Genomic DNA, 20,086 nt, shown 5'->3' with positions numbered 1-20,086 from the left:
CAGTTGCTATTTTTGTACAAATTAATTGTGTATCTTAGTTTCAGCCTACATCTTGACATCTACGAATTTTGAATTAGATAGTAACCTAGCTATACATCAACCAGCAAAGGAAAACTCTAAATAAATTACATGAAATAAAACATGTTCTCTGTCAAATCAAAATAACACTAATTAAACATATAACATACATTCTACTTTTTAAAATTTTATTTCCCACCTAACAATCTTTTCTTTTCAAATAATTTAACTTAAAATTAAAAAAAATAGAAACACTAACCTCGAGCTATTCCTTCCTTATTATAGATATATGATTTTGCAAAGAAAATGAATAAAGCCAATCCCATCACACTGAGTACAGCAAGTAACCAGTAAAAGTAATCAAGATGTGCCTGGTTGAGATTATCATCAAACCAGCTACGCTGTTCATCTTTACCACTTACTTGCTCTATCACATAAACTAGAAAGCTGCTCAGTAAGCTCCCCACACCAAGAATACTCGAGTAAAGAGCAAGACCCATACTTCGCAGTTCTTTTGGAACCTGATCATAGAAGAATTCTTGGAAACCAATAATGGTGAAAACGTCAGCAACTCCAAATAAGAAGTATTGAGGAATTAACCACCATACACTCATTGGAATAGTTGCCTTTGGATCATCAACTAGACCAGAGTCTATTGCTGCTTGTAGTCTTCTCATCTCAACAAGAGCTGCAATTACGACTGTAATTATGGATAAAAATATTCCAGTTCCAATTCTTTGCAGCATTGTGATTCCTGAGGGTTTCTTAGTGATAAGTCTCGCTGCCGGTACAAATATTTGGTCATAGATGGGAGTAAAAACAACAATGCCTAAAGGTATGAGGGTCTGAAGGGAAGCAGGAGGAATATCAAAGCCAGGAAAAATGGTCCTATTCATAGTAATTCCTTGCTTGGTAAAGAAAGTAGGAATTTGAGCGAAGACAATACCAAATACCAGGCTTGAAGCCCAAATAGGAGCAAGTCTCAGTACAGCCCTTGCTTCTTCCACCTCACTGAGGCTACAAGCCTCCTCTTCTTTTGAGCCATTTGGTACAAACAGTGCTTTGTTGAGGAAGCTGTCATTGTGGAAAACAAAAAACTACTTAAGTCAAAGAAGTTATTTTCTTACCAATCCAAAGAGGCTAAGATCAAAGAATATTTTTCCACGGAGATTGAGGGAAAATTATATGGAATAATTCTCAAAAGCTTGTAATTTACTGCAACAAAGGTATAAAATAATAAGATCCACTTTAGAGGCATCATGAAGTGCTGTAGATAATAACTAGTTCATTGAAAATTGTAACAAGATTCAAAGTGACTTTATTTAAAAAGATCAAGGCATGCATGAAAGAAACAACTTTCCTGACTTTTTTCTTTTTTTCAAATGTCAAAGACGACGACGACAATTATTATCATTATCATTATTATTATGATATTTGTTTTGGTAACATGAAAGGGTAGTTCTCTAAAAGATCCATCATCTTTACTCATCGAAGGAAGCTACAATAATGAACAGGGTCCTACTGCAAGATGGTTACATGACTATTATTTGTCAGGCATCTTTAAAAACCTCAGTCAAGCTAATAATTAATGGAATAAACAATGAAATGATGAGTATCAATTTAAACGATCCACTTTACTCACAAACTAGTTCGAGTAGTTTGATATATTTCTTTTCCTCAAGAATTTTAACTTGCCTCTACTGCAGAAGGCTGAACAACCTAACATAACATCAAAAACAAAAGAGATGGAACTATATGAAATTTACAGTCATTACCGCTACTTTCAGAATACCAGTAAATTCAAACTGATGGATTTTCAAAACAAACAATAATTAGCTGTTTCTCTTACTTGAATTGTTTGGAAGTTTGAGGAGGTGCGATATTTCTAGCATCCTCCTTGAAAGCAATGTTTGATAGGATGATTCTCCGATTTCTTACAGCAGCAAGAAAAACACGGCCAATTCTAACAAATGGGCTCTTCTCATGCCCTTCAACGTGAAACCTGTAAGTCTTAGTTCCAAGCAGGAAAATCAACAACGCCACGATCATTACAAGAAAAGGGATTCCAAATCCAACAACCCAGCCTATGTTGTCCTGTATGTAGTTCAATATCAATACGGATACCAAGATACCTGCACACATTGTAAAATACCACCAATTAAAAAATGAACTTCGCTCTTTGCATTCTTTGGGATGTTGTTCATCAAATTGATCGGCTCCAAAAGCTTGAACACAAGGCTTATGTCCTCCTTGTCCAAGGGCCACAAGGTAAAGTGCCGAGAAGAACAATATGACTTGCAACTTTATAGAACATGATGCAAATTTAGAGGCATCTTCACATTCAGAATTAAGAAGAGAAGGAAGCATAGCTGACAGTGTCAACAAGCCTAGTCCCTACAATTCAAGTAAAGCCAAATTAAGCACTGGCAACCAAATGAGGCATGAGTTCTAAACCTCCTATCATGCTCTTCTATGAAATTTCAAAAAATATTTTCTCTTAGAGAATCCTATTAATTTTAGTTCTGTATGTTACAATTAATTTTATTCTTCACTAATAACCCAAGTTAAAGAAATTCATGCTCCTCTTGGCATGCATGAATAACATATGGCTATAAGAAATTATCATGTTTTAAAATTGCCCTTAATCGCCCCTGAAAAAGCATGGATGCTTGCATGAACGAAAGCTTCAACACAGCAATATACAGCATGAGGAGGCATGATTTCAAGTCTCTTAAAGCTGGCTATACCAACACCCCCCCCCCCCAGGGGGAGGGGCCAAACAAACTTTCCTTATACTAAACCAACTTAAAATGACACAAAAGCAACATTTGCTTCTGAATTATGAGTCAGTCCCTGCTAAAAGAATACCCTTTTTTCGATTGCCAATAAAAAGAGATTAATCCTACTTCAAGACTGAGGTCGAATTTCCACAGTCAATGTGGGAAGAGTGCAAGTCCATATGTCAAATTTAAAGAATATATTCAGATCCAAGTCGACCTTTGCTTTATAAACAAACATATCACAATAAACTCCCCAAAAGATAGCAACAGGGCAAGCTTATAACTTCCTACACTACCAGTATTTTAACATAATCCAAAATCGCTCATACTAATAAAACATCATGTACACAGAATATGCAGAAATGAATATTCCTCGTTTAATAAAAGTAAGAATGGAACTTCACTTCTTGAGCCCACGACTAAATACTTTTCCAAGATGGAAAGAACGCAAAACCATAGAAAGGTTAAAGACTGAAAGGACTTCATCAAACTAAATGTATACACGTTAATTTCACCCCAAAAAATGCATATACGTTAAAAAAAAATGACTGTAAGAGGGCACATTAATTTGCTTGATTCATTAATGTTAGCAGGTGAAACAACAAAAACGGTGAAACAGTAACTGCACTCACCAAGATATAAACAAGGGAAGCAACGACAATGGTGCGGTAGCGTCCAAGATAAGAATCAGCCACAAATGCTCCCAATAGAGGCAGTAAAGACGCCGTTCCCTCCCAGATATTGACATTTCCGGCGGCGGCGGCCGTGCTCTGGCGGAGCGGACCCGTTAAGAAGGTGATGAGGTTCGACTCTATTCCGTAGAATGCCATTCTCTCTCCCACTTCCACACCTTCGAATCCAAAAATTAAAATAATCAATAATAAACAAATAATCAATTCTACGAATTAAAATATAGATTCAGTGGAAGAGTACTTATGGTGAACCAAGCCGATCTCCAGTAGCCTGACTTGGATCTAATGAGTGGTTGGCCTCTGTAGTCAACGGCACCATGAACTGTATCGAGATGTAGCAAAGGAGTTTCAATTTCAGAATCCATTGCAACTTCGTCGAATGGAATAACGGTAATTTTCTATTTTCCAGATTACGATGAAAGCAAGGTTTCCGCCATTGGAGCTCCCATTTCACAAGACGTTGAAGCTGAGTGGAGAGAACGATTCCCGTCCACAAATGGGAAAGAGTCCAAGCCAGCCTTGCTGGAAGTAGTACTTTTTCAGTTTGGGTATTATAAGAACGAATGAAGATTAGTTTTGGTGATAACATTCGTTAATTTTTATATTCATCTTTACCATTTTAATTTTATTAAAAATTTAAAAAAATTATTAAAAATAATTATTTTTGTCTGTTAAAATATCCTTGGTTTAAGGGATAATGGAGCTTTTATATTATCTTATTTAATTTTATTGGAGGAGAGAAAAAAAAAGAAAAATTTTTTATGATTTTTTATTTAATTTAAAGGAGGAAGAAATGGAAGATATGTGCTAGCTTTTTTTTATTATTCTTTCTTGTTTAAGGTAATTTTACACTTTAATTCAAATTACATAATTTACAATAATTTACTTTCATCACAACATATTGCCAATTGCGTGTATTAAAAAATAATATAATAATGACAACAATTTTTCACCTCTTTAACATAAAAAAGTAAGAGGTGTTATCATTATTAGATTAAATAATTCAGATTTTATCAACTAAAATTAGAAGGCTTGTTAAATAATTCGAGGCCAAAAAATATATTTGGAGACTTGTTGAGAAAGAGGATGTGCCCAATAATTTATCTACGTGTCTGCATCAAATACAGCAAACTCAACTAATTTAGTAGAACTGTTGGTGAAAAAAAAAATTATTTTGTAGAACTAACAATGAACTGTGCCCAATGCTTCACGAACGCCCTGACCGCGGGAAAACCTTTATATGGAACATGAGAAAATATAAAAGGGAAAATTAATTAAAAAAATTGACTTTTTCCCAAAAAAAAAAAGAAAAACATCAATTTGAAGGAGGCAAAACAAGATGGGGAGGGGAGGCTCCCCTCTCCTCCAAATTTTCCATCCTCCAAATTTTCCAACCAATCACAATTAATTGAATGTATCACTGGTTAGAAATAAAAAAAATTACTGATTTTTTTAATTTTATTCGTTCAATTCCATTTTCACTCTAAAGTCTAAATTCAATTGAATTCGGTATACCGATAGTTTCTTCTTTTTTTTTATACAATATACTGATGATTTCTTTCTCTTGGTTGTACTGGGCTACTAGCAGTGGCATAGTAGTTTGGCATCTGCTTATTAAAATTGTCAAGCTATTCAAAACTTCAAATCCTGTATAGTTTGCTGGAATGAAATGAATTAAAAAATCAAATTAAAAATAAGATGATTAAAGTGTAGAGATACATAGTTGAACCATATTTATAAAGAGGAAGATATTTGTGAAATTTGCAAAAGGCATGATAATTCTCATATTTATAATATATAATATTGAGTTTTATTATACTTACCATGAGAAAGAAGAGTGATTTAATTAATTTTTATTTTAATTTTTTCAATCAATTTTATCCTCATCCTTTTTCATAAATAAACAGAAACTTAGAGTTAGGAGGACAGGGTGCACAAAATAGCCACGTTTTAGACATCAATATGAAATCATCAATCATTAGCCAACTATCAATCTGAATTCTCAACTTGATTGGTCAATTTTTCTTCTCTCTAATTGGTGGGTGCACTTTGGTTTAATTTTAATTATCTTCTCTCATTCACTGGACAACTTTGGTCTAAGAGAAATTTTGTATCCTCATTGATTGGCTCTTTTCTGTTTATACAGTATTATGCGTTCTGCCCCCTCCCTCCATTTTTCAAATTCGATATCAATTCTCCAATTTTCATGGGAGCATTAACTTCCATCACCATTTCTATTATCTCTTCAAAAGAGCATTAACTAAGCCATCTATCATAGGAATGTTAGGGCCTATTTGGCAATTTGTTTTGAAAACATTTTTATATTCTCCAAAATAAAAAAAAAATCTGTTTGATAACGTGTTTTTAAAAAATATTTTTAAAAAACAAAAAGATAAAATATTATTTTAGAAAATAGAAAAACAGAAATATTTTTTAAATGTTCTGAGATTATTGTTCTTAAGAATAAGGGAGAATAAAAAAACATATATTTTTATTATTTTTTTATTCTCAAAACATGTTCTACAAAACATCACTTCTAAAAAATATAAAACAAAAATTAATTTCAAACAAGCCCTTAATATTTGTCATTTCTCATATTCTTGAGTCTTATAGGAGTGAATTTTTCTTCCCAATACAAGATGAGAGTATTATACAAAGTGATTTGCTTTTTCATATTGCCTAATGGAAGAAGTTGATGAAAGTCTTTGATCATCAATCATTGGTCACCCATTACTACCAAATGGGTATGTTACCTATGGTGTAGAGTTAGGTAGCCAAGGTGGAGCAGTTTCACCCCCTTTTCCAATCATCATTCCTTTTGCCTCCCTACCTTCCACACATTTTAACTCTGTCATTATGTTATGCGTGCATCTTTGATTCTCTTTAATGGTGGAGATATGGTGATCAAGGTAGAGGAGTTTCGTCACTCTTCCCAATGGTGAGAGAAAAAAACATCTCTTGATTTTATTTATCTTTTGATTCTCTCCATCTTGATGTTCTTTCCTTCGAATGCTGAAAATAAATCAAGGTGCAAAGTAACTAAAGAAAAGCGAAAAGTCAAGATCCTTAAGATTAAAGCTACACAAAGACCAGGTTTGGCCTAAACTCGAGGTCCAATCTAAAATCATCATAAGTTAGAACTTACTGTTTGAGGTCTGCTCCAATATGAGATAAACTTGATGTGACCAAACTGGGCTTAGTCTCTCATGTAAAAGACAAGTCTACCAAACAAGACCATAATTTCCTTTTTAAATCTAGGTGTTGAGTGACATTTAAGAAGATGAAGAGGAGAATCTAGAGATATTAAGAGATACAAGGAAAATATTTGCAACAAATCAACAATAGTCAACATGCTAATCAATAAAAATATTTAAGAGAAAAATTCATAAAAATACTCAACAGATCTAGCAACATATATATATAGATTGGGTTATATTAGACCCACTAGGTTATTACATAGACCTACCGATGATTATTGACGAAAGGTGAGAGCATGAATTTGAACTTTCTCTCATTAACTTTAAATATTGTCCTTGATTTATCTCAGTAGTTTAAATTTAAAATCTTTCATTAGCTTCTTGATGGCTATTCTTCTAATCAAGGTTATAGTTTATGGTTGTATTGTTCCTCTTGCCTTTTTGCATTATTGTGTTCTAAGTGCATAATATCCAACATTATAGACCAATACAAGCTTATTGTAAGTACAATGCCCTCTCTCTCTCTCTCTATATATATATATATATATACATACATATATCCCTATCTTTTTGCATGATTCTCATATAAAGTTTAACCTATTCCATTTTCTTGGAAGAACTATGGCCCCATGTATGATTATCTTATATGGGTCTACTTAATATTAGATTTTTATAAATACATACATCTTTTTTAGGCCATTAGAACTTAGGTTCTCTATACATATGTAGTGTGAAGTATTTTGAATGTTCTCATATGACAAATGTATTTGACAATAGACTACTTCTTCCATGCATATGCAAGATGAAATGAACTTGTATCATCTTTCCATAGACTTACATCTTCATATTCTTAATTAGAATTCTGGGAAGTAGTTAATTATGCATCTTGTATTTTTCTTGTGTTTTCTTTTATTAGGATTATGAGTTCACTTTACTTTCATTTTATATGTGGCTCTGTTCTCTTTTATCTGTCCATTGCACATTTTATCCTCACACACACAAGCATGTAATTTATGATGTTTTACATATTAATCTTATTGTAATTGAAACTATACCATGTCATTTTTTAAACTAATGCCTTCCAGTTTCTAATGATGTTGTGATTAGTAGTTATCTTTGTTGTATGTTTACTTAGTTCTTTGATTGGGGATGTGAAATTTTACATAAATTTGTATTCAAACTATTTTACTATTGATCTTAGGTTAAATTGAAGGATTTTTATGATTTTTGGTTTAAATCCTATGTTTTATATATGATTTGAAGAAGTATACATTACAAGTACTTCTTTATTATATTTTAATGTTAAATTATTTTCAGTACTCTGTTGAAGTTGGGATGATTGCTATAAGGCTAGTATAGAAAGAGGATATGTACTATGTTGCCAAGGAAATTGGTGCTGCATTGATAAGTCCTTTTCTTTTCCTTTAACAATATGCACAAGAGGAGTTATTAGTTGTATTATGTAATACCCTTCTTGACATTACCATTTAATTCTCAACATACAATCTATCAAATAAAATCATTTTAAGAAAGGTTGGGATCCTAATTTAAACATTTGAGAACCATTTCTTAAATACTCATCATATAAAGCAATACACAGCAAAAGCACTTAAATCATGTGCATGACAACCTTAAGAATACTGATTTTAAACAATACAATACGGCATATGCCATGTAACGCGGCATGTGGCACAAACACACTAGCATTGGCTTTATGTTGTGTGCCGTAACACTTACATCAAATTCTACTATCAAAATAATAGTTCTGATGTGAACTTTGGACTTGAGCCATTGTCGCATCCAATATCCGATTGTGATAAATCAAGCACCTACACGAAACTTGTTTCTAAATCTAACTAATGACACTGGTTTCATTTCAATTTGATATCTCATTTAAAAGTTAGACAACTAAGTACATTTTGATCAATTTAAGTCAAAATCTTTCACTTGAACATCTCAATTGAAAACCATAAGTTATTGGCCACTTTTAAGTCCTTGATCACATCCAATGAGATAATTTACACTTGATTGACCACTCATATACACATTATCACACATATATCCAAATTTAGCCAATAAACTGCCTATTTCACACACATTTAAGCATAACTGTAATATTTTACACAATTTCACACAATTGGCCAAACTTGTCACTTTCATCACAGTTCATTCTATTCATATACTCATAATCAATCTCCTAGCCCGTATCATTACTTTCACTTTAAACACACTTATATACACCAAATAGAGTTGGATACAAAATCATGTTTACAGTTATAATCAAAATGCTTATGCACAATTATATACTTCTATGACAACTTATATAATACAAGTTGTAATATCCTTCTCCTTCTAATCTCATAATTAAACCCAAGTCCCATTCCATTTAGGAAAATGAGACAATAGTAATCATCAAATACAGAAATCTCATTGGTTAACAAAATAGGAACCCTAAGTTTATAAAAGTAAAAACCATTTCAAGTCTTGTAAAGAGACAAATAAAAGTTCACAAATACGCAGAAGCAAGGGATTATTGCATATGTGAGTACATTGGTGCAAGAATTTAAAACAAAAAAATTTTGAAAAATTTTAAGGCATGCACCACGGCTCGTTGAACATGCGTCGTGGCATGTTCACCTCTATGACGTGCATCGCGACTCGTGGCACCATGTGCCGCAACTTAATTGCACGAATTTTGAAAGTGAATTATGCTGTCAATTTGACACCATTAGGGCCAACTCCCAACGCACCTAAATCTTCGTCCGACGTCCAAATGACGTGAACTAGGTGTCTACAGAAAGCTCTTTTCGGATTCTAACTACTGGCATTAGTCTCAAACTCAAATTATTTTTAAAATAAAAATTGAATACCCTTTTCAAAACTTACACCTTTATAACAGATTTCACAAATTTTCAAGTGTCCTAACCAAATCCAAGGACCAATGGCCACCAACACTAAATGATCACATACAAATCATCAAGATTAACTCATGCAATGCACCAAAACATAAGAAATAATTTTAGATCAAATTTTCACTACTTAACCCCTTAAACTTGAAAACATAGAAAGGGAGAGTTTACCACAATTTTCATCAAGACTTCCCAGATCATTATATAATATTCACTATCTTCACTTGCATTAGTATTTTGACCCTATTATCATAACATATAATAATCAACTTTCTCCTTAGGGCCCAAAATACCATTACAATTTACATTTCATTTAATGTAAGAAAGTAACAAAAAGAAAAATCCTAGTTGGCAATTGAAATTGTCATACACATAAGTTACCCAAAATAAGGAGGCCTATTATAAATGGATCACGATCTTAAGCCTTAGGGTGTTTTTCTCTATCTATATTTCTTGAGCTATTTTTTGTAATATTGAAGCTAACGAAGTAAGTATAACTACTCAGTAACTAAGGTTTGACTAACCCATCCTAATGCATATTAATTAGTTTAAATGTAAGTAGCAGTTAATATTAATACTTTAACCCACGTGAGACATTTGAAATTAGATATTCACCATTCAGCTCACATAATAGCATCTACTTAGAAAACAATGCTTTTAGGACCTTTCATATAAATAGAGTTGATCACACAAATCATTGACAAGCATAATGGCAGAAATTAATACTCAACTCAAAATGTCACCATTATGGATTCAATATAAACAAGTGCCTTTACTCACTATATGCATGATCACACCTCCCTTGTATCCTCCTTATTCCTCTGACATGAAACTGTGAGCTATAACTCAATGAGATAGCCTATATTCCTTAACTTCCCTAGCCTAAACACTTGTGAGGGGATTACCCAGCTAAGGCATACCCAACTCACTTATGGGTCATGATTTCCCTCATTTCTCACACCATGGGATGTTATACACCTTAGACTAGCTTCCTCATTGAATCGGTGGATAGCTAGCTAGGTTTGAGTCCCTCGTTGAACTAGTGTGACAGTCCCTCATTGAACAAGTGGGACAATATGGATAGAATCAATCTAGGTAAACCATCACACAAATGGGACCTTACCACATGGATTTTATCGTCTACTCTGCTTCCTAAGCGAATTCCCGCCTCTTAAGATCATGCAATGCACATTTATGCCATAATTCATACATATACAATTCATAGAACTTTACATTATCAATTTTTATTGAACTTCATCATTATACGATCATTGGACTTCTCAACACATTTCATATAACTTTAAAATCAAACAAGTCGTTGAACTCCCAATTTACAATCATTATACCTCACACTTTTAAAATCATTAAACTTTCTTATTTTCAAACATCATTGAACTTCTCTTAAACAAAAATTCATTTTACTTCTCAATTTGCAAAATCATAACATTTCCAATAAACAATCATTGTACCTCACACTTTTAAAATAATTGAACTTTCTTATTTTCAAATATCATTGACTTCTCTTAAACAAAAATTTATTTTACTTCTTAATTTGCAAAATCATTGAACTCCCAATAACAATTAATACGAAAATCCACCACTATTGTTCTCAAGAAAAATTTTGCATCACAAGGCATAAAACTCATAAATTTGATCTAGTGGATTTCTTCACAAATTAAGCCATACTTGCATTTCTTTTTGGTTTATACATTTTAATGATAAATCATAAATGAATACACTAATAGTCACTCCTACAATTGAATTCTCCTAGTTACCTCAAACCTTTGAGAGGTTAAAGGTTTTACCCCTCAACTAGTCACTCCTAAAGCTTCCAAGAAGCTTGAATGGTGCCAATGGTAGTTACACTACAAGCATTTACTATGCAAAACATTAATATCTATTTTGAGCTATTTTTCACTAACATTTCATCATTTCTTAATACTCAAGATTTATTTTAAACTCATGTAGGAGTACCCATAAGGCTTCTTAGCTTCCTTTATCTTTCATTAATAACATTGAGCTCTTAAATGGACATTAATGAAGCCACATTATTTCCAACCACTAAATTTATGGAAATTTTGGACATTTAATGTCCTCCAACTATCAATCATCATAAAATCATAAATATCAAGTTTACTTAGCTCAATCTACTTCCATTAACTCTATTTAAGTCAATGAGTTTGAGATCATAACTTCTATAGATCAAAAATTACCATTAACAATTAAACCCTAACCTCTACCATCAAGAAAATGGAAAAAAAAGAGGAAGATTTAAGCTAGGAAGCTTACCTTTAGTGTTTATGAGCTCCAATTTACTCCCAATAATCAGTTTCTTCAAGCCCTAGCTTAGCTTTTTCACCACTCTCTCATTTTCTTTTGTTTTTCTCTTCTTTTTCATTTCAGATTCACAACTTAATACTGTAAAAATCTGACCATGCACAGTGGCGAACACATAATGTGTCGTGGCACATACCATAGAAAGCCTCTTCCAAGCGTGTTGTCATGCATGCGCTGCGACGAACCATCCACAAGCCACAACATGTGGCACAGAATTACTCCCTTCAAAAATTCTTCCTCTTATATTCTCAAGTGACCCAATTCTCCTTCGGACTCATGTTTAGAACTGAAATTGTGACCAAACATACCTATTAGGCCTCTCTAGCCACACACCTCATAGATACACTTTATTAGTCTATTTAAACTTAATTAATCTGAATTTAAAATTGAGGATGTTACACAAGTTCATTACACCAACTTCTTACAATATACAACTACAGAGAGATATCCTCTAGTCCTTGCTCATATCTTTCCCTTTCACACTACTAATGTCAGAACTTGTAAAAATATGAATAACAATGGGTGAGATAACAATCTCAATAATCAAAATAGTTCATTAAATACTCATTAACATAAATAATTACATATAAGTAAGTAAAACTAAAATAATAGTTTAAAAGCTGTATATATAAATAATCTATCATTTGCTAAATACTTTTTCATATTCACAAACACTAGTATGATCAATTATCCACTAATTCTTTAAAAATCCCCAACTTGAAACCATAGGCTCTAATAGATCAATCATATATTGACCAAAGCATACCTTCAGTGGTAGAAACACCCAACTAAATGTATTCTATTCCATTTTCGGACTATGGTTTCCCCCTTTACACATACTTGTGATAGAGGTGTTGTTGACTCCTAACTATACCCTTTCGGGTACTAGGGAGTTGTCAGATTACTCGGATGTCTCATGATAATAGTCCCAATATAAATGCTACATCAAATGTCTCAGTGCTAGCTTGATATATTTTGCTACACAAAATGTTCCATGGTGCCAACCTAACCATATAGATTTGTTTACATGTAATATCCTCCTTCTTCAACCCAAGTTTAACTCCAAATTTACATTGATTAAGAGATTTGATTAAGGTAAAAATAAGTTTACCAAGTTTGAATATATATAGTATAGTTAGGATCCCAAGTTTACAAAACTAAAATCATTTCCAAAGACTTTAAAATAGATAATCAGAGTTCATAATTATGTAAAAGCATGGAACATTTCAAACATTAGTGCATTTGCTAAAGAATAAAAAAACAAAGTGATTCTGCAATGATTGTGGTATGCGCCATGACTTATTGAACATGCACCACGGCATGTTCGCCTCTATACCATGCGTCATAGCTCGCAGCACCATACACCATGGCGCATTGCACGTTCCATGATAGCAAACTTCTATTGTCAATTTGATAGCTTTTGGGGCAACTTCTGACGTGCTCTATTCCTTCATTCAATGTCCGTTTGATGCGAACTAGGTGTCTATGAAAATTTTTGAGCTTTAACTAATAGCTTTAGTTTCATAATCAAATTATCACACATTCAAAATTTAGATATTCTTTTCAAAACTTGCACTTTTTCTATAATTTCCACAAACTAAGTGTCCAAATCATTTACCAAAAGCCAAAAGCTATTAACACTACTTAGACCACATGCAAAACACCAAAACTAACTTGTGCAATATACCACATCATATCAAACACTTATATTTCACAATTTCAATACTCAACCCCTTAATTTAAGAACATAGAAGGGGGAGTTCAATCATATATTTCATAAACATCACACAATATGTCCAACTCTTATTTGCATTAATATTTTAGCCTTATCACATATATCACATTTCATAAACTCACTCCCTATGACCTAAAAAACACGTTCAACTCACAAAACACATAATTCAAGTAAGAACCAAAATGGATTATTACTAGTTGGCAATTTTAATTGTCACATACACATAAAGACTTGAAAATAAAGAGGCCTACTAAATAGGATCGTAGTCTTAAGCCTTTAGTTATTTTCCTCTTTCTGGTTCTCTTGAGCTATTCCCTATAATATTAAAGGTAATAGGGTGAGTATAACCACTCAGTAACTAAGGTCCAACTAATTCATACTAATGCATGCTAATTAATTTAAATGCAAATGAAAAGTACAATCAATTTCCAAACCACGTAAAACATTCAAGAGCGTAAATTCACATTTCCAAGCATATTAATACATACTCGTGAAATAATGATTTTTAACAACTTTCATATAAGAGAGAGTTTGTCATACAATCATTTGACATATGCTCGTAAAGAATTATAACTCAATTCATGATTTTCATCATTAAGGTCACAATACAAACAACCATGTGCCCTTTTTCACTATATGCATAATCACACCTCCCTCGTATCGTCCTTATTCCTCTGACATGAAACCATAGGCTATAGTATATTAGAATAGTCTATAATCCGAGACGTCCCTAGCCTAAACAATTATAAGGGGTTACTTGGCCAAAGTTTTTCTAACTCACTTGTGAAACATGATTTCTCCCATTTTCTCATACTATGAGGTGTCATATTCCTTAGACTAACTTCCCTATTGAACTAATGGATAGCTAGTTAGGTTCGAGTCTCTTGTTGAATCAATAGGATAATACATATGTAAACAATCTAAGTAAGCCATCAACTCAAATGGGAGTCCGACCACGTAGCTTTAATTTTTTACTTCTCTTCCTAGACAAACTCTCACCTCTTATGATCATGCAATGTATAGATATGCAATAACTTACATTTAACACATATCATAGAACTCCACAACACATATGTCATTGAACTCCTCAAATGCACAATCATTGTATCCTATCACAATTCACATCATTAAACTCCAAATAAAATAAATCATTAAACTCCATATAAAATTAGTCATTGAACTCCTTTTTATTCATTAAACTCCTCAGACCTACTTTTCATTAAACTCTATAGTAACATGCACATTCATTGAACTTTTCATAGAACACACAATCATGTAACTCCTTCTATACATTTAATCATTATACCTCATACATTTGCAATCATTGAACTTCATAATTTTAAAATCATTGAGCTTTATTAGATAACTATCTCATAGTAGGTTTTTTAATAATTCAAGCCACACTTGCATTTTAGTCAACCCTACACATTTTAATTATCAAACATGAATTAATAAATTAATTAACACACAAAAATACAAGATAGAATTCCCCCCGGTTATCTCAAACATTTGAGAGGTTAAAAGTTTCACCCCTCAATTACTCACTTCCAAAGTTTTCAAGAAGCTTGAATGGGGCTAATAAGATTGCTCTATAAGCATTTACAATATAATTCATTAATATCTATAATTGAGCTAATTTTTACTATTAACTTAACACTTCTTTATACTCAAGATTCATTCTATACTTATATAAAAATACCTATAAGGTTTTTTAGCTTCCTTTAACTCTCATTAATATATTATTGAGATTAATGGAACCACATTGTTCCCAACTAACACATTTATAGTGAAATTCGCATATTAAATGCTCACCAACCACCAATCGTCATAAATTCATAAATACCAAGTTTCATTAGCTCAATTTACTCTTCTTAACTTTATTTAAGTTAATGGGTTTCTCTAGGTATGTCAGCATGCATGCACCGCGACACATGATCCACAAGCCCCGGCACATGGCACAAAACCTTGCCCTTTAGATTTCTTCCTCCTCTCATTTCTGAGAGACCCAATTCTCCTTAAGACTAGTGTTTAGGGCTAAAATTCAAATTCAAACATGCCCGTTAGGTTTCTCTGGCCACACACCTCACTAATACACTTAATTAATATAATTGAGCTTAATTAATCCAGTTTAAAATTGAGAATGTTACATTATACATACCCACACCTACATAAACACATAATGAATTCTTACCCATTATGATCATGCTTTTATCACACACAAATCACCATTTTTTCACAGTTCATACTATATATATATATAATATATTCATTTCTTTTAAAAGTCATTCACAACTCATCAAGCATTTCTAAATACATTTAAATGCTAAACCATGCATAAAAACATTTATTACAAATTGCATAAGCATCAAATCATCATTTATATATTTACTCCTATTCAGTTATAATAGTTAATAAACATAACAAACTATATAGTTATCATAACCTTTCTATTCTTAAGAAAGCTTATCTATGGTGCACTTCCTTATTCGAGTTCCTTTTGCCCAAATTTACACACCAACCATGCAAATCTATATAAAATTAACATCAAAGTCAATTGCCACATTGACTACAAGTACTAATCACAATAGTTAGACACTAAATTTTTCCCAACTAACCATTCTAAGTCCACTCTCACCTCCTACACCCAATTACTACTTATTGTAAGCCTTATTGAACTTTTATCTCAATTTCCACTTACCTCCTGTCTCTAAATTTAATCAATTTTAGCCTAGCATCAAAGATTTATCATTAAAGCACAAACTAGTCACAAAGTCTTAATTTAACTCTAAAGAGCCATTTTATTACTATAGGGTAAGAAATCGACCTCTTAAGACTTTTAAATTCAATTTCCAAATAGTTTAAAATAAGAGAAAGTAGTGTAGAATCAGATGGTAAGGCTGTATGAGACTTATCTGATAAATAATAGGTCACAAACATCGTCCGAGCTCCTGGAATCTCATGCCTTAATAGAGTTCCCTTTTTCTTCTCCCTCTCGTGCTTCTTCTCCTTTATTTCTTTTCTTTCTCCATAAAATAGCCACATATTTATCTATTAGATTTATGTGCCATGCACCACGGCGTACTCAGTGCTAGCTGCAATGCATGGCACAATAAGGAAATTCCTCATCGCACTCACACGCTCTACTTCGCATTGTCATTCTTCTGCTCTAATCTATCCATGTGACATCCTAAAAGGTCAAAACACCACTTCATCATCTAAAACTCTAATCACATAATAAATTACTAATTCACCCCTATTAATCCTTAATACCAAAATCATGAATTCAAGATGTTACATATTAACTGATAGTAAGTTGAAATATTTGTTTTCATCCTTGGTAATGTATCTTTTCCTATCCATGTATTTTACCTTCACAAACATCCATGCCTATCAAATAACTTTACTAAACTAATCCAATAAAATGGCAGCCTATTCCTATAAAATTTTGTATAATGATTTACTATTCTTTTTTTTAATAAATTGATTGAAATGAACTTCAATACCAGTAGTAGTAGATAGTAGTAAGCAAAAGACTCATGGAGTAGTTTTCTCTATTATCGGACTCAGTCTCTTCATCTCATATGTGATTACTCTTTTAAGCTCCCCCCTTTTAAGCTCCTATTCTTCTTTGGTAGGAGTTGTTATAGACACTTCTCTTTAATAGCTGTCGAGTGAGAGGGTATGGGTGTGTGTTTGTTCCGTAAGGTGGTTGTGTGTGTAGCTTTAGGCATGTATAAAAGGAGGGAAATGGATAAACTATAGTGATAAGACGGTTCTTGCTTTAGAATATAGTTGGGTTGAAAGTAATTTAATAGCAAGAAAGTTTGATGGTCATCTATTTTGGCAAGAAGTGTCTATTATAACAATGGCATCCATATCAAAGTTCTCTGATCGTGCGAGGGTAGCATGATAGTATAGAGTATTTTGAAATCAAAACTAAGAGAGGAAAAATTAAAGGAGCTGGGATTGTAATTTTTAAAAATGATGAAGTATAGGTTAAGGTTAATGAGTTTTGGTTTTGAGGTTCATTTAGTAGTAGTTATTAAGAAACTAGAGGTGATCAAGCTAGAAAAGGTAGAGAAGAAGCTCAATGAATTTAAGTGATCCAAATCTAGGAACCTAGTGAGTTATGTTTATAAATTCATTGATGAACAACCAATGATTTTACCCATTCATATACCTCAATTCCTTATACCGGTTACCTCTCCTAAAACTATTATGTCGTCTGTAGGTATGATTTAGTTTAAGATAAGGGATGCTGTGTTTTATCTTTAGTTGTTTTTCTCCCTTAGGTTTCAATAGGTTAGGCTAGCTTTATTAGTTAATTGTATTAAGGTTTCTTTAGATGTAGATATTTATGTTGTGATGAATCCTACTGTTGATTATGTGGTTTGAAAGTATAATTGAAAACTCACTAGCACACATCTAGTTATATTCAGGGTTGCTAATAATTAGTGCAGTAGTGTAATGAAGGTGCCAAATGTGGATAGAAAAGAATAGGATGCAGCTATTGAGAGACCTAAGTTTGTTGATATTAATTTTCTAGCTACTATTTTGAATTTTTTTGCTTTCTATGATGGTGTTTTTGATAGTGCTTTAATTAATACTAGTTGTAGTTACATGGTTCAAGTGCCATCCAATAGTTGTATCAAGGTTTCTACATTGCATGTGTATATTATCTCTCCTTTTTACAATGATGTTAAAGCGTTGAATCATCACATGTAATGCTGCTCTTCTATGGGACTATTAAATAAGGTGTTGGTTTTGGTAGTTTAGATCCCCTTAGCAGAAGCTATAAGATGTAATTCTTCATGCCTTAAATGGAAGTACTTTACCATTATGGATTATTGTTTAAATCATAGGCAAACACTAAGCTCTTGCGCCTTTAAATGGATTCCACATAGTCTAAACCTTGCACCAAATGTTTTCTCTCTTGCAATAGGGTTAGAATTGTGCTCCTTAGACTAGCTATTTAGCCCCCACCCCTATTGACCATGTCTTTTTAGGCTTTATGATGTTCTCTTTGTTTATACTTGAACCTCTATTTTTTGTTTTTATTGATTTGCTATCTTTGTGTTTTTCTTTTTTTGTTGTGCTCTTGTTGTCCTTTATTTGTGTACCCTTTAGTTTATTTTGATTACTAATATATGATGTTCTCTTTTAGCCAACAAAAAAAAATGATTAAAGTGAAAATAATTTTGATCTAACACTGGGGGGTAAATTGGGCTAACAAAATTTTTTAACAAATTATTTAAAATAAGATAAGAGAAGGAATGATATCACCAAATGTATTGAGAGTGAGAGAGAGAAAGTGTTCACAAGGAATTATCATGGTTCAATTCTAACAACACGAGCCTACATCCAGTCCTCAAGTTTAACTTGAGATTTTGCTCTATTAACCACCAAGATTAATTTAGGCTCTTGATTGCCTCAGCACAATCTGAGACAAATTATATGAATCACTTCCCCTCACAAAGGTAATATTTGAACCCACTTAGGCTCTTCAAGCTTAAGTCCTTTATTCTCTAGTGTAAAAAGTAAGGATAAATAGAGTAAGTTCACAAAGCAAACTACTTTCGCAAATACTCTTTCACAGGGTTGATTTACAATCAATGAAGTACAAAATCAATAAATGAATTCACAAAAGTTTGTTAAAAGAATAAATGCATTGGTTTGTGTAACAACTCTTCTGCATTCATCTTTATAAATGCATCTATTTTTACATTAGGTCATTGATAGATTCATTAGACACATTAAATAGCCATTAGAGAGTTTATCTTCTTTCTTCTAAGCTTCTTCAAAACGTAGGGTGCCCGCACAATGCTTTTTCGGTGAAGTTTCTCGCCCATGGAAAGAAAGGTAATAAACAGATAAATGCATTTAGTGCTTTGACAAAAGGTAGATAAAAGAATACCAGTAGAGTAGAATGCAATACGAGTAGTAAGAAATGATCTAGAATGATTCTTAATGATTGAAAAGGTGTACACAACTGTTAAAAGTAAATGCAAATTAAATTATTAAATTGACAAAACAAAGCTTAATAAAAAAAGATTGAGAAAATAGAGCCTTGTCATTGATATTAATATTAGTAGTGAAGGGTAATATCAGAAGTGTTCCTTATAAAAGATGTTGGGTTTCAAGGTGAGCAATATTGGAAGAGATTGAATAATTCAAAAAGTAAGACAATAGTATCGGTAGTGTTGAATGAATACAAGTAGAAGCTTAGGAAATGAAGTTGATAGAACACTAGGAAAAGGAAGTGTTACTATAGGTAGTGAGACACTAATGCCGATAATAAGACATTGATAATGATAGTGTTAAGCAACAAAAGAAAATAGCATACTCAGTAAGACTCTAATACTAATAGAGAGGTTGAATACCCAAAGTGATGTATGACTATAATTAAACTTAATATCAG

General features: G+C 32.5%; 1 protein-coding gene across 1 annotated transcript; it reads right to left on the bottom strand.

The window, feature by feature from the left end:
* Positions 1 to 266: 266 nt before the first annotated feature.
* On the bottom strand, positions 267 to 4,033 carry LOC129312893 (protein NRT1/ PTR FAMILY 5.10-like). The gene is made up of 4 exons (XM_054955671.1): positions 3,732 to 4,033; positions 3,431 to 3,648; positions 1,868 to 2,412; positions 267 to 1,092 (listed from the first exon to the last, which is right to left on the bottom strand). The coding sequence occupies exons 1-4, from the start codon at positions 3,853 to 3,855 to the stop codon at positions 273 to 275; spliced, it is 1,707 nt and encodes a 568-aa protein (XP_054811646.1). The 5' UTR covers positions 3,856 to 4,033; the 3' UTR covers positions 267 to 272.
* Between the last annotated feature and the right edge of the window lie 16,053 nt (positions 4,034 to 20,086).

This window comes from Prosopis cineraria, unplaced genomic scaffold, assembly GCF_029017545.1.
Source record: "Prosopis cineraria cultivar Desert tree isolate PC_DT_omini unplaced genomic scaffold, ASM2901754v1 PC6, whole genome shotgun sequence".
Taxonomy (NCBI): domain Eukaryota; kingdom Viridiplantae; phylum Streptophyta; class Magnoliopsida; order Fabales; family Fabaceae; genus Prosopis; species Prosopis cineraria.
Note: the sequence above shows the minus strand (reverse complement) of the source record. Positions and strands in the feature narration are given on the sequence as shown.

What these genes read in the sequence shown, in the direction of transcription:
- LOC129312893 (XM_054955671.1), bottom strand. Translation starts at nt 3,855, where the DNA reads ATGGATTCTGAAATTGAAACTCCTTTGCTACATCTCGATACAGTTCAT. An exon ending in CTTCCCTTGTTTATATCTTG is followed by an intron (nt 2,413 to 3,430) that starts GTGAGTGCAGTT and finishes CTTGAATTGTAG; the next exon opens with GGACTAGGCTTGTTGACACT. An exon ending in CAAACTTCCAAACAATTCAA is followed by an intron (nt 1,093 to 1,867) that starts GTAAGAGAAACA and finishes CCACAATGACAG; the next exon opens with CTTCCTCAACAAAGCACTGT.